The following is a 14565-nucleotide window of genomic DNA, read 5'->3' on the forward strand; positions in this document are numbered from 1 at the left end:
TCAACAATAATTGCAAATCATAACATTCCTGCCTTTACGAAAGAACGTACAAACAATAAAAAGACCGTAACAATCGATTTTCATATTATACTAATTTCACGAATCAATATCTCATAACGCTATTTTCCAACATGATTACGAAAGTCGTAAGAAACCATTACAAAAGCCGTCAAAATACTTCTAATCCAGTTTCTCACGCAACAATTATATTACGAGTGTCTTTCCGCAATTATTATCAATTATTTGCTTTCTGAGATTATTTTGTGTGATTATAAAGATGTTATTTTGAATAGAAATCAAGTTTGAAGCATGTAATCGCCAAATTACATTGGAAATGGTCGTAACAAGGCGATTTAAATTCTTGTCGCATACCATTAAATTACGAAACTATTACTTTCACTGTCAAAAAAAGAAATTACTTCTATTATATTTAATTATTTAACTTTTAAATAACTTTATTAACAAAGCAATTAAAAGACAATGCATAATATAATCATGTACCTACATTAAATTAATATTCAAAGTAAAACACAAAATGTTATCTTTAATTAAGATTATCAGTAAATTTACCTTTTAACTGGCGATGAATTACAACTCAAAACAAACGGTAAAATGATCACTCATATCTAATACGGAATAACTACAAGTTGATGTGAAAAATAATATAGCGCAAGTTATAAGCTGTTAAAATTCTTCTAATACAGCATAATAATAGAAAATTAGTAAATAAATGTATACCATAAGTACAGATGCGGTGTTACATTTGTGAGAGCAATCGAACAGGCTTAAGGCAGGCTTGGCGTTCGGAGATTGAAAAAAAAAATACCTTGCTCAAGAATCTACGTAAAGGTACCTAAATGTGTATTTATAAAACACATCAAAATCAATGGCGAAGTTTTAATAATCTAAGCTTACATAGGGACAAACAGACACTTCGACTTTGTATATAATATGTATTGATTTTTCAGTAGTTTTAACTTTAAACCAGAATTGGCATATTTATGCAAATTTACATGAATAAAGCTTATAAAAATCGCTAAACGCTTGTTTTAACAACTCCATGCACATCGATTAAGTCACAAGATCCGTGCGAAAAGTGGCCATTGTCGAAAAATGTCGAGGCTATTTTCTAAATGGAGATAAAACAATACAATATTTACCGGCTATTTGTTTCGAACACGAGGTTAATGACGTTTCCACGTTTTTAGCCACACAATAATATAGTCTTTGTCGCTTCCTACTCATAATTAGATGTACGTTTTGTTTTATAAACAGATTAAAATAACATTTATGACGCATTCTTATAAGATAAGCAATTTAAAGATTAACATAATAATTGATATAATTATGCTTTGTTTCAGGACCACACAAAACAACTACTCAATCATCTATCACCATCTGAAAAGCTACTATTTTTCGGCACAGATAGTAAACGTGAGTACTAAATAACTAACTAGGTACTTGATATCTAACTCAAAAAGCTCTTTAAATTTATTTGAAAGATGTAAAAAAACCTTTAACACAACTTTATAACCTGGTTAAACCCCGGTTAAAACTAAACCAGCGACTTGTATCCAACTGATCAACTAAAAAAAACTTCTAGCCTTGTCATATAAAACACTTAACCATCCGATATAACAATTAATATCAGGAAGTAACAATCACTTCATAGCCTGAAATAACAATTAACGAAATACGAATCACAAGTGTGTAAAAACAATTATCTTTGCAGATCCAGAATTCGAGATAGCACATTTAAAAAACCAAAAACGACGCAAGCGATCCTTGCCACATGATAATCATGAGTTGAATACTCTAAAGAAACATCTAGACTTAAAACTGAGTCCTAGGAATCAGTTCTTAGATCCTCAGTTTTTGTTGATGAAACGATGGTCCAATGGTACAGAGGTTATACTCGACCAACATACAGATGAAGAATTAGACGCTTGTTACTATAAAAGTGATCATGCAGCATTATTTGTCTGCGATGGTGTGGTAAGTAGATTTAAAACTAGAATCTGTTTTATCAAAAAAATTGTGAGCGAAAATATGTAGTTATGTGTGCCTTAATTCACTTACAATTTTTAAATCAATCTGTTTCAAAAAGTATGATATACACAATAACAAAAAAAAAATTAAAAAATGCTCATTTATAACATTTCTTTACAGAGAGGGCTGATAAAGTCTAACGATAGTTTTTACTATGTACATCCACTGCCAAAAAGATTTAACCACGAAAACTATACGCCACATATAATTGTAAAACGCCAAATAGAAAACGCAAATAACATCGAAGATAACTATGAGGAACCTACTTGTGTAGAAAGACATACTAATAATATAACGTCTTTCTCTCCTAACACATGGACGAAACATAGAAGAAAACGAAGCATATCAACAGAAAATAGTTATAATAATATTAATTTAGACACATATAAAGTAGACTTAGTACATAGAAATAAAACTATAGAAGCGTTTATAGAAAAATTGAAAACAGGTGAAAGAAGGCAGAAAAGAGCAGTGCTCCCAGCGATTTTTGTTGAAACAGCAGTGTTTGTAGACAGAGATCTATACAAACACATGACTATCAACTTTCCCAAAGAAACAGAGAGGGAATTAGTAAGATTCGTATTAGCCATGATAAACGCAGTACAATTACTATACCACGATCCAAGTTTAGGAAGGCCAGTGAATTTTATCCTGAAAAGACTAGAGATCCTTCATGAAGATCCATCGAATTTAAAACGACCTCATGACATAGATCGATTCTTAAGTAATTTCTGTACTTGGCAAAGGCTAGAGAATCCTCCAGGAGATAATGATCCTTTACATTGGGATCATGCGTTGATTTTAACTGGTTTAGATCTATATGTCGTTAATAAAAACGGAAAAGTCAGCAGTCAAGTAGTAGGTGAGTTAATAAATCATTGTGACATGAACATTACGATTTTCAACGCTCCCATTACAAGTAATCGAGCGTAGCATATTGATATCATTTGTTATTGCCATAGAAATCTAAATAACAAGACACATAGAAGTGCTTTATTGTCATAATTCGTATGAAAACCGCTGTCGCCAAAATCAACACATTCAAACCGAAAGCTAAACAGTACACACAAGTAAACTATGCCTTTTATTGGACAGCTCGATTTTAGAGAAAACTAACTTAACTATTAAATTAAGCTTTTGAATATGTATCCTAACGCACGAATTTACGGTTTATTTTAGAATAACATCCCTAAGTATATGAGACTTTTTGCTCCAATACGAACAAACGTGATAATAAGAATGGTAGACTGTGTCATTCATTGTTATTTCGATTACTATGGTGACACTCGTAATACTTGTAAATCTTATATATAAAAATGAATCGCAAAATGTGTTGGTAAGCGCATAACTCGAGAACGGCTGAACCGATTTCGATAATTCTTTTTTTATTATATTCCTTGAAGTACGAGGATGGTTCTTATGTAGAGAAAACGTAAACATGTACCACGGGCGAAGCCGGGGCGGACCGCTAGTATTCTATAATTTTAAGGAAAAACGGCATTATTTCTAAAAAAAAATATTTTCCGATGAAATATTATTCCTTTATAAGTATAATTACAACTTGTGGAAGAATTTCCGCAATGGGAATTGCTGAAACACACCATGTATACACTCATACGTCTCCAGAGCAACTGAACAGTGACGAATGCAACTGGTGATGTGCAAATCACCTGAGTGGCGACAAGGTCACGCACGCTTACGACTTCTAGTGTCTTGTTATTTAGATTTCTATGGTTATTGCCTATGTTCCTTTCTCTTTAAGCCGTTTAAGCTTTCGAAGTTATTGTTCTGGAATTTTGAAATTTATTTAAATTTTTCTAAATGACTCATTTATTTTATTTTTACGGTTTCTGAAGATTTTCTCTAAACGATAAAGTTAAAGAATGTTCATTCAGAGTAAAAATTATTCATTTTGTTGTACATTTTGTCGCAAGTGATTTGTTCTATCAATTGGTCTCCGCGAATTAGAGTTATCAGAGGAAGACTAGAAATAATTATAATTTATTATAATTTTCAGGATTAGCTCCAGTAGCTGGGATGTGCACTGTCACAAGTAGTTGCACAGTCAATGAAGGAAGACATTTTGAGAGTGTTTACGTTGTTGCACATGAGATTGGACACAAGTATGATGATATAGCTCCTATGATAATATTATTCTTCTCTTATTTATTATCTGTATAAAATTTACTAACCCATATGCTCTCTCTCTACTCTGAAAACACATTTTTTTCCATTTTTGCAACATTTTGAGATTATATTATTATCTCAAAAAAAATCTCGTGATACAGTGTTTGTAAGCAAATTCCTCCGCGACTTCACCAATTTTATAACATTTTTGTAATGTAAATTCTTTATGTTTTGAGTTTAGGGTTATAGGGGATCACCTTAAACGAAAATCAATTCCTATATTGACTGACCGGTTGGCTTGCTTGGTAGTGGCCCTGCCTTCCAAGCCAGAGGTCGTGGGTTCGATTCCCACCCGGGGCAAATATTTGTGTGAAGAACATAGATGTTTGCTCTGTATCTGGGTGTTAATTATCTATATAAGTATTTATTTAAAAATTATATATGTATGTTTAACAGCCATCTGGTTTCCATAACACAAGCGAAAGCTTAGTATGGGATCAGATCGTGCCGTGTGTGAAAATTGTCCTGAAATATTTATTTATTTATTTATTTATATTTCTAGTCTCGGCATGCGTCACGACGGACCTCTAGCAGATAACGGTTGTGATCCGAGCGCGTATATAATGAGTCCAACACTCGGCAGTGGGAAGATCACCTGGTCACAATGCAGTAGGAGCTATTTGCAGAAGTTTTTGGAGTAAGTGCATTTTTCTGTTTTTGAAGTGAAAACTTCTTTAGCGGCGTTGAGCACTTTTTCTGTAATGGATATAAAATCTTAAACTCGCGTCAGGACACGTGACCTGATCGAAAAAGCGTAAGACGGATACCATTCCAAAATATCAAACATGCTGAACGTTAATAATCAAGTTTTCACTTCTGCCGGCACTCCCCCAGTGCAACCCGTCTTTTTTTTTGTATAAATTTTTCTTCTAGAGGAACATCTTTGAAAACATAATTTTACTTGTTCTAAATTACCATCTTCTAAAAAATTATCTGCATTCTTCTAAATTTACGTTCTAAAAAATTTTCTTGATTGATAGTCATCCAAATTTTCTCTTTGCTGTACATAATATACTAATATAGGGAAAAATGTACCTATACGGGATAGAGCATAAGAATATTTCTTAGAAATTAAAACTATGATTAAATAATTAAAAGTTTATTCATTTTATCACACATAAAATAAAAAGTAGATAATAAACAATAACAGGCGATTGTTGGCACATTACGAATGGTTTATGATCTTCATCGAAATTAAATTGACAAATAGGTCAACTATAAAAACTAAAAAATAAAGTTGAATGACTCGTATTTTGAAAGAAAACTTCGTAACATTTACATGCATACAGACAGAATGAAATTGATACACACGCAAAATAAATTGATTTAGTAAAACAGTTTCAAAATTGCACAAGACAACACGAATATATTTAGTTACTACACCACACGCGTACCTACGATTTGCGAATTTTAAGTTATTGTTAACGCATGATAAGGTTTTTAAATAAATTTCGTAAGTTTTCGAAGTTTTCTTAGACTTTCTAAAATAAATCTCCCAAAGGCGCATCGTTAGGGAAGGTGATAATTAATTATTTAGAAAAAATACATGTTCGTCAGTCTCGTAACGAATTTCCTTTAAAATATTATTTGGGTATAATCTTATATCAAGCAAAGGGCATAGATTTTCTGAAACGGATTTTAAAGGCGATTTATTCAAAATATTTTTTGTCCCGACGTTTGTGAAGTCCCGTGTCCGAAGTGGGATTTTTCGTTAGGGACTAGAAGGCGATAAGCCTTCTGTGCCCTGCGAGACCGAGACATTTTTGTTTCGTCTCCACCGGGAATCGAACCAAGGATCCCTTGGTACTCACGCTCACGCGTCAACCACTGTACCAAGGAGGCGGTCGTCCCGATGTTTCGTATCTGCATTTTTACAGCGGATATTAAAGTACAAGAATTTTTATTGTTTGTTTTAAATCCGATAAAAAGTTTATTGTTTATTATTACAGTACATCCCAATCACGATGTCTCTTGGACCACGGTAACTCAGCTGGTCAATTGGACCACAGTGCTGAAGGAATTCTACCTGGTGAAAGATTCGATGCGGATCAGCAATGTAAGTAATTTTATGTGATTTTGTGATAAGTTATTGGTAAAAGTGTGTTTTATAGACTCATAAAACACTTTTTATATAAAACTAGCTTTCCACCCGCGACTTCACCCGCTTTGTCTAAAACATAATAAATTTAAAACCTTCCTTTTGTATCACTCTATCTATTAAAAAAAACCGCATCAAAATCCGTTTCGTAGTTTTAAAGATTTAAGCATAATAGGGACATAAGGACAGAGAAAGCGACTTTGTTTTATACTATGTAGATAGTGATAAATCACTACAGGGAGGTTTTTTTTTTCACTTTACCGCCCATTCAATTTATGACCGTGCGTGCCAAGTGCCAACCTCTGCTTAACCTATTTTTATTTGTTGATCATTATCATTTTTTTATTTGTTGACATCTGATTTTTACAGCCTCGAGACATAATATACGGACAGACAAACGCACAGTTAGTAATAGGTGATTGACCCTTTCACTACGGAACCCTGAAAACACTTATTTAATTGAAATAAATATTTTTCTAGGCATGTTAAAATACGGTCGAGGCAGTCGTCACTCCAACGCTCAGAACTTGGAAGATATTTGTCGAGATTTACATTGTCAAAGGGAACGATATACTTGGACGTCCCATCCTGCTTTAGAGGGAACTAAATGTGGGGAGGATATGGTAAGTTGTGGATAATTCTTAAAAAATTGGTTTTATACAAAAGGTTTTAGAAGTTCACAATTCATATTTTAATAGGGGTTCGTCTCTATCTTAGAACGTCGTCCATAGCCAGACACTTAATGTGGATGCAACCTACAGCTGCCACTCTTAAAATAGGATTAATTTTGACTATGCTTACGTGATAATACATATCTGTTATTTAAAGCTTTATTTTTATGTTACTTGGGGAACTATAAAATGAGATTTCTGGTAGATGTAGAGCCATAAATCATAATACGAATTTCTCGACGCCGATTTCTTAATGTGTCGCGTTGTAAACTATTTTTTTGCTTAATAACCGATTTCAGTTCTTGAACATAACATAAATACATTGTACATTTAGATATTCATTCTCTTATATTCCCAGTATTGCCGCGGCGGTGAATGCGTAGACCGTTGGAGTGGTCCGACAACGAGAGACGGTCTGTGGGGCAAGTGGTCGAGATGGTCTGACTGTGCGTCTGCGTGTCTGCTGGACGATTCACACGCGCCGGCTGCTAGTGGGATGGCAGTGGCCACCAGACGCTGTAACAGACCCAGGTGGGAGACCGTTGCGATGGTCTGATCTATTAGTTATACGTGTCGTAATATTATTGAAAGATTTTTACTGGAAATTTTGTTATACGTCATAGTATCAGCTGTAAATCACTGTAACAACATTTCTTGCAATTAATGCATTTTAATATTGAAATTTGAAACTATCTCTGTGGGTAGTTATATATTATAACAACTATGACTTTTAGGTGTATATTTTTAATATTCATACCATGTTTAAAAAGGAGATTTTTAATTTCAGATTGGATAATGGAAAGAAATATTGTTCTGGACACGACAAAAAATACCAGTCATGCAATGCACATCAGGTAGGAATTAAACCATTTAAATTTTATATATTTACTTGTATATTTGAAAACGAAAAGTTAATCTTAATTTAAACATCAGATAAGCATAAAAATTATTTGTTTGAGAAGCAATTTAAACCACTTACTACGCGAAATAAATGTCAATATTATAATCAATATCACTTTCACAGCAGTTCAATTTAAAACAAACATTAAATTTATCTCTACAATTATTATAAACAAAAAAAAGACGTGTGTCACTCGGGGACTACCGCGGTAAAGCTATTGCATGCTATGCCTTCAAGCCACACCTCCGCGCCCGTCCCCGTGGGGAGCGTGAGGTTTTTTCGTTACGGAATTTCTCGATTCGGTCCCCGCGCTCAAGGCCCGCGATAGAAGCTATGCAATAGCTTAATAAAATTGAAATTAAAACATTCCAGTGTAACAACGTGCCAAGAATGACGGTGCGAGAGTTCACAGACCAGATATGTTCTAGAGCTCGTGAAGTCGATCCAGACCTTATTGGCACTGGCTTACAGAGGATGGATGCTGATGGTAAGTCAAAAGTTTTTTTTATAGAAAAATTAAACGTTGTAGTCGCTAATGATCATCTATACTAATATTATAAAGCTGAAGAGTTTGTTCGTTTGTTTGAACGCGCTAATCTCGGGAACTACTCGTCCGATTTGAAAATTTCTTTCGGTGTTACATACCCCATTTATCGAGGAAGGCTATCGGCTATATATCATCACGCTAAGACTAACAGGAGCGGAGCAATGCGGGAACAGCTAGTATTGTAATAAAAGGTGACTGTTCTGCCAGTCGGTTTAAGTTCGATCCCTAGTAATTTATTATTTTATGCCTGACTCTATGAGTTATGTCCCGCTGCTGAATATAAATTACCAGGACTTGTAATAAGGAGGAGGAAAGGGTTTTAAAACCATTTGAATTACCTTCTTTTACTGAGTTCTCTTTATTTTTTACTTATACTTAATTTTTTGTTGCTTTTCTTATTTCATTTTTGAATGACATCCTTGAAATTAATGTTTATATTTATGCAGGGATTATAATAAATAACAAGTCATATATAGATCTGACAATAATACAATAAATATGATACGATCGAACTGGTCTGCTGTCCATACAAATATATCAGAAGGACGATATTCTTTTAATAATAGTGTCTATTTACTTTAAATAATGAATATTTCCATAGATGTAAGCAGCGCATGCGCAGTGTGGTGTGATACTCGAGGTGGAGGATACAAATCTCGTGGCTGGACACTTCCTGATGGGACTTCGTGTTCCAGGATAGCTCCTATGTATTGCATCTCTGGAGTTTGTAGGGTAATATTAGTTAATTATTATATCTAAATTGTTCGTTTATTTTCAATGAAAAAGTGTTGTGTAACGCAAACATCAACTTCAAAATCCCCCTTAAAATATTTTAAAATAAAAAAAAAAGACGGGTTGCACTCCTGGAGTGCCGGAAAAAGTGAAAACTTGATTTATTAACGTTGAGCATGTTTGATATCCATCCGTCTTACGCTTTTTCGATCAGGTCACGTGTCCTGGCGCGAGTTTAAGATTTTATACCCATTACAGAAAAAGTGCACAACGCCGAAAAAGAAGTTTTCATTTCAAAAATTAGTAATGTTTTTCAATCAAATCTTCTTTTACTCTGTACATGGCTAAATTACGTTTTTTCAGAAATTCACATGCAATAGTGCAGATGATACAGAATTTTCTTTACGACCATCGGAATGCGAATGGGAAGCCTTACAGTTACAGACAGTGAAACCTTCGTGAGTGCAAATTTATATTATTTTAGTTATTATGTGTCTTTCTAAAACACACAGCGTTGGTGAAGAAAGCTGTCTATGAATCCTATATATCTCTATGAAAAGAGGGTCACCTTACCGAATATCGATGGATCTTTCACCTCACTAGCAAGAGCGCGTCCCTAGTATGTCATCTGTCATCGCCAATTTGACATCACCTTTGAAGCGCTGTCATCTGCCTCTCCCGGCATAGCGTTTATGAATTCGTGCGCAATAACATCGCGCAGAATATAATTAGTATTTATCTCTAGTAAAAGTGATCAGATTAAGTTACTTTTACCTTAATAAAACACATAAAGCGTTAAATTTTAGTAGTAATTGGTTTAGGAACGGAATTAGTTCCAATATGAAACACAAAAGACCACGTTGTCGGAAGAAAATTCGAAAACCGGTGCTTTGGTATGTATAATAGTGGCGGGAACTCTTTTTCGTCCTCGGAGGACGAGAGAAACAATGGTTCGTCACTGCCCAAGAGACCGGGAGACGAGAAATTCCGTAAGTACAATCAGACTTGTCATAACATGTCCGGACTCGTGCATAGAATTCCATGCAACACGTGGCATACATATTTTCACAGTATTTGACACAAATACATCAATATTTAGATGTAGGTAATTAATAATAAAACACAATGCATGCCTATAGTGAGATCGCTATATTATCATCGGGTTTATTTATCATACACAGGCACATTGGTTACTGTGTCAAGTATTGCTTTTAACCAGAATTGTGAGATATCGTTAGGCTACCTAGGTAGAAGGTACTTAGGTTTATGGAATCGACCGTGATCCCCTATGACTAACGAGCCCCAGCAGCAGGTAGTGAGGTATCTCAATCACCTTGACCATTCAGTTGTAACTACCTCAACAAAAGTGAGTACCTACTACTTAGTGCAAACTACTACACAATTAGTTCAAAACAATTAAGAGGTACTTATATTTTAGATAGGTACAAAACCTGTCTATCACAATATTCTAAAGAGAAGAAATTGTTAATTAACTATTATAATATAATTTACATATCTATCATGTATCAAACATGTCACATATAGATTTTACATTACTTAAGATATGATATAGAATGTATAATGTGAACAACGGTCTCACACAATTTTCAGTATGAGGTACTGATTACTACAAGTTGAGATTACCTAGTTTATGGTAAATAATTCTTAACATAAAGAGCCTGTTTTCATAGTCAATTGATACCAGAATAAGCTTTGATTCTATGGGTACTTATTTGAATAAGTATTGAAAAATCATAAGAAATAGACATTGCATATTAGGAGATGTAGATATGTTTATATACGTTATCATCATCAAGGACCCATATTTACCATATCCCCGAACAGTTGAATGATATCATTCTTGCTTATAATGTTACCGATGATAATGATGTTTATCTAGTTCCTTTCTTACTTAAGTGAAAGAGCTTGCCTTAAAATTAACACTCAGGCGTGATAAAATTTTTATAATATCAACAGTAAAGTAACCAAAATCTTTGTATTTTTTATTTGTATCTTCTACAAAAATATGTACTGAAAATATGTACAAGGCGTCCTTAGCCATGATTAGCTTAGTATGGTTATGCTGAAAGAACTGAGTGTCCAGAAAGACACAGAAAAATATATGCCATACTTACATTCAGATATGCTTCTGGCAATAAGAGCTGATGGCTCCGCCAGGTTGATATTCAATCTGAGACACCTTAACACCTAGGTATTAACCAGGTAATTTTGATACATATCACAGGTTATAACGGTAATTAAATTTTTACAAAGCCAGGATTGGCTTGTAAAATTAGACATCATTGGTAACAGTAATGAGATTCTTCCAAGGCCAGGATTGGCTTATACAATCAGGCATCATTGGCCTATTTTCTGCCTGCATATTGCAGCCATTTCATATGGTCGCGGAGACCCTACAAGCTAGAGGTGCCCTCTTTCTGTTTTATTTAAGCTATTAAGTTTGGTCTATTGAGACCGTTACAAAATTAACTTCACAGGTCTTGTAGACTGTGAGGATTTTGGAAAAGCTTGATTGGCACTACAGCCACATAAAGTCCATTGCCTTCTGGTTTAGTTGGACAATTATCTTTTGGGTCTACCATGACTAATCCAATTTAACTTCACAGGTCGCGGAGACCATGGAGGTTTTGGTAAAGCCTGATGGGCAGAACTATTCCAATTCAACTTCACAGGTCGCGAAGACCATGGAGATATTGGTAAAGCTTGATTGGCACTCCAATCACAAAAAGGGCCACAGCCCTCTGATTTAGTTAGACTATCAGGATTATTCTAATAATTTAACTTCACAGGTCTCGGAGACCATGGAGATTTTAGTAAAGCCACAGAATGAGCCACAGCCTTCTAGTTAGACAATTATCTTTTTGTCTACAAGGATTGTTCCAATTAACTTTACAGGTCCCGGAGACCATAGAGATTTTGGGAAAGCAGGTTTGGCACATCAATTACAAAATGTACATTGTAAACCTGGATACTTGTGCCTCATGTGTGATAGTATAGAAATGTCTGTGTTATTGCTAGTCCCAAAAGCTTCAAAGATAGAGCATACTGTGGTAGTCATTAAGAGGACCATGTCTTGCACTAAATAAGAGTTGCAGACAGTTCTAGACATCTAACACTGAGAGGACTGTACAGTTGTCGCCTCCAGGTATTTCTCTAGAGTTTCGCGCACAGCAGACCAAGAGAGAAAGGCTTTCCCTCTACATGCTACACAAGACTTACGAGCTGTGGAAAAGACAACATACACAGAAATGTCATAGTCTTTGTAAAAGAACAAGTTTGTCACTTCCTAACTACAGATACCGCGGATGCGGGCTGAGTAGGACATCTGAACAGTACTTACCTGTCAGAGAAATGGAGAGGGAAGCAGGGGACTTGGCCTTAGAATTTCTGACTTATATGTAGTGTACCATGGGTATGCAATAAAAATGCTTCTGAGTAGATTGAAAGGGGGCGCACATCCTGTAGCCCAAGCAACCAATCAGACTTTGGTCGCCCACATACAAAGGTTGCTAACTCTCTTAGCCCTCACAACTGAGTAACTGTACCTAGATGAGGAGTTGAGAATAACTCTTGGCACGCTTCCAGGACGCCTAAATGGCTTTTGATTTAGATTGCCTCTCAAGAAATCTACCTGTACCGGAGTGGCTTCTCCTACCTTGTACAACAGGAAATATATTTCGGAGGCTCCTGATATGGTCCATTCCGCTATCCAAAGAGGTGCTTTAGTGCCAGGGCATATTTGCCAAAGCCTGCTTCGAATTATGCGACATCTGCAGTCGTTGATGGAGCTGACGCCTAGGCTGAATATTCCCTTCCAAGGATAATCCTCCAAGTGTACTAGCGCACCTCGCACCCCGGGACCCGGGCAGATACATAGCACCCAAGGGTGGCTTATGGTTAATATAATAAATAATAATAATATACGGGCATTTCTCCGCAAGTCGATGTCAAGCGCCTAAAGATGGCTTATGGTTATTGACTATTATGGTTATATATGATTATTGACCCGGAAGTCAGGAGCACTCAGACCATTGGTGAATGGCCTTACCCCCAACTGCTCAGTCAGAAAAGGGGGGGGGGGAGAAAAAAGCCCATTGTAGAGCAAAGGAGAAAGAGCAGTTAGGTAGTGGTGCCCCTCCACAGTGCCAACATATGATCCTCCAAGCAGGAGGTGACTTTCATAATGCAAAAAAAAAAAAAAAAAAGAATAGAAGAATGCATGTAATCTAGTACACAGAGATTCTATTTAGCTAATTAAATTAAATTAATTAATTTTAATTAGCCTAGGTCTATCATAAGCAAGCTGACCCTATTCTCTCAGGAGCTCTTATGCTATTACTGGGGTCAGGCCGAGAAGCTCATGACATGAACATGACTTCTGAAGATCTCAAAATAGAGTTTTTATCGCAGCAAAATAAGATTATAACCTGATCTGAATTTGGATATAAAATGGATACAACAACATATTATCCATCAGGGGTCGGTTGTGAGGACAACCAGACACATAAATATGCCCAGTGACCCATGTGGAAAGGTTGGTTCAAGTAACAAAGGACTGATTTTCAGTCTTAAAAGTAGATAATTGATTCTTATCTATAGAGGGGCGGACCCTTTAAGCTTGCAACACAAACCTTTATGTCTGGCTAGATAAGGTCCTTCCAGATCTTAAAGACAGTAGCAACCCTGTCCAGCAGTGGCTTCAAGAAGGTGGTAAGGGCACCAACCTGTTGAGGCAATGGAAGGACCATACAGTCCTTTATAAAGTTTTACTGTCAATCAGTCAATTTAGCCAGTGCCAGTGAGTCTGGTTTACTTTAAGGTAACCTTAAACTGTTTAATTAATTATTTAATTAATTGTAATTGATTTAAGATCCAAGTAATGATCAATGTGTAACAAACATGCTTAAAGCTTAAGGTACAGTTGTGTTAACATTGGTATTATAGTTATTTTATATACAGATGTTATTTACTGTAGTATTTAGCCTTAGAGGCTCCATTGTTTATCCTTGATGACAGTGATCTTCCTTTGAGTTATAATTTTTAAAATGTTATTTTTATCTTATTATTTGAACTTTGATTTGTTTCAAAGATACAGAGAAATAATAAATCAGTTCTTAGGTTCTAAGACTTAGTTCATTAGTATTGGCTTATGATTATCTGAGGAGAATAATTTAAAATTTAGAGGATATATGGTTAGTTCTTACATGAAAGAAAAACAATTTTTGTTGTTGCTACATAACCCCCTTGTATTGTTTTTAGAATTTAAAATATAACTTTATTTTACAATACAAGAGGTTCATTTAACATTCTGAAAGGAATGAAATTTAAGTTGTTAATACTCTTAGGTATTACAATATTA

The 14565-nt window shown here is 35.1% G+C and overlaps 1 protein-coding gene across 1 annotated transcript in view; it reads left to right on the plus strand.

Moving 5' to 3' along the window:
* LOC149481446 (A disintegrin and metalloproteinase with thrombospondin motifs adt-1-like) overlaps positions 1-14565 on the plus strand; it is a 47234-nt gene that overhangs the window by 27649 nt on the left and 5020 nt on the right. Inside the window, exons 2-13 of the mRNA XM_089705000.1 lie at positions 1362-1434; positions 1733-1995; positions 2170-2911; positions 4067-4172; positions 4739-4873; positions 6186-6292; positions 6815-6957; positions 7364-7536; positions 7793-7859; positions 8279-8393; positions 9055-9185; positions 9549-9643. Coding sequence (XP_089561126.1) covers positions 1362-1434; positions 1733-1995; positions 2170-2911; positions 4067-4172; positions 4739-4873; positions 6186-6292; positions 6815-6957; positions 7364-7536; positions 7793-7859; positions 8279-8393; positions 9055-9185; positions 9549-9643 — 2150 coding nt within the window. The remainder of the gene's footprint in view (positions 1-1361; positions 1435-1732; positions 1996-2169; positions 2912-4066; positions 4173-4738; positions 4874-6185; positions 6293-6814; positions 6958-7363; positions 7537-7792; positions 7860-8278; positions 8394-9054; positions 9186-9548; positions 9644-14565) is intronic.

Source organism: Colias philodice, chromosome 16 (assembly GCF_061535455.1).
Source record: "Colias philodice isolate Cphi_HAF_F1 chromosome 16, ilColPhil1 Martin Lab GWU primary, whole genome shotgun sequence".
NCBI lineage: Eukaryota > Metazoa > Arthropoda > Insecta > Lepidoptera > Pieridae > Colias > Colias philodice.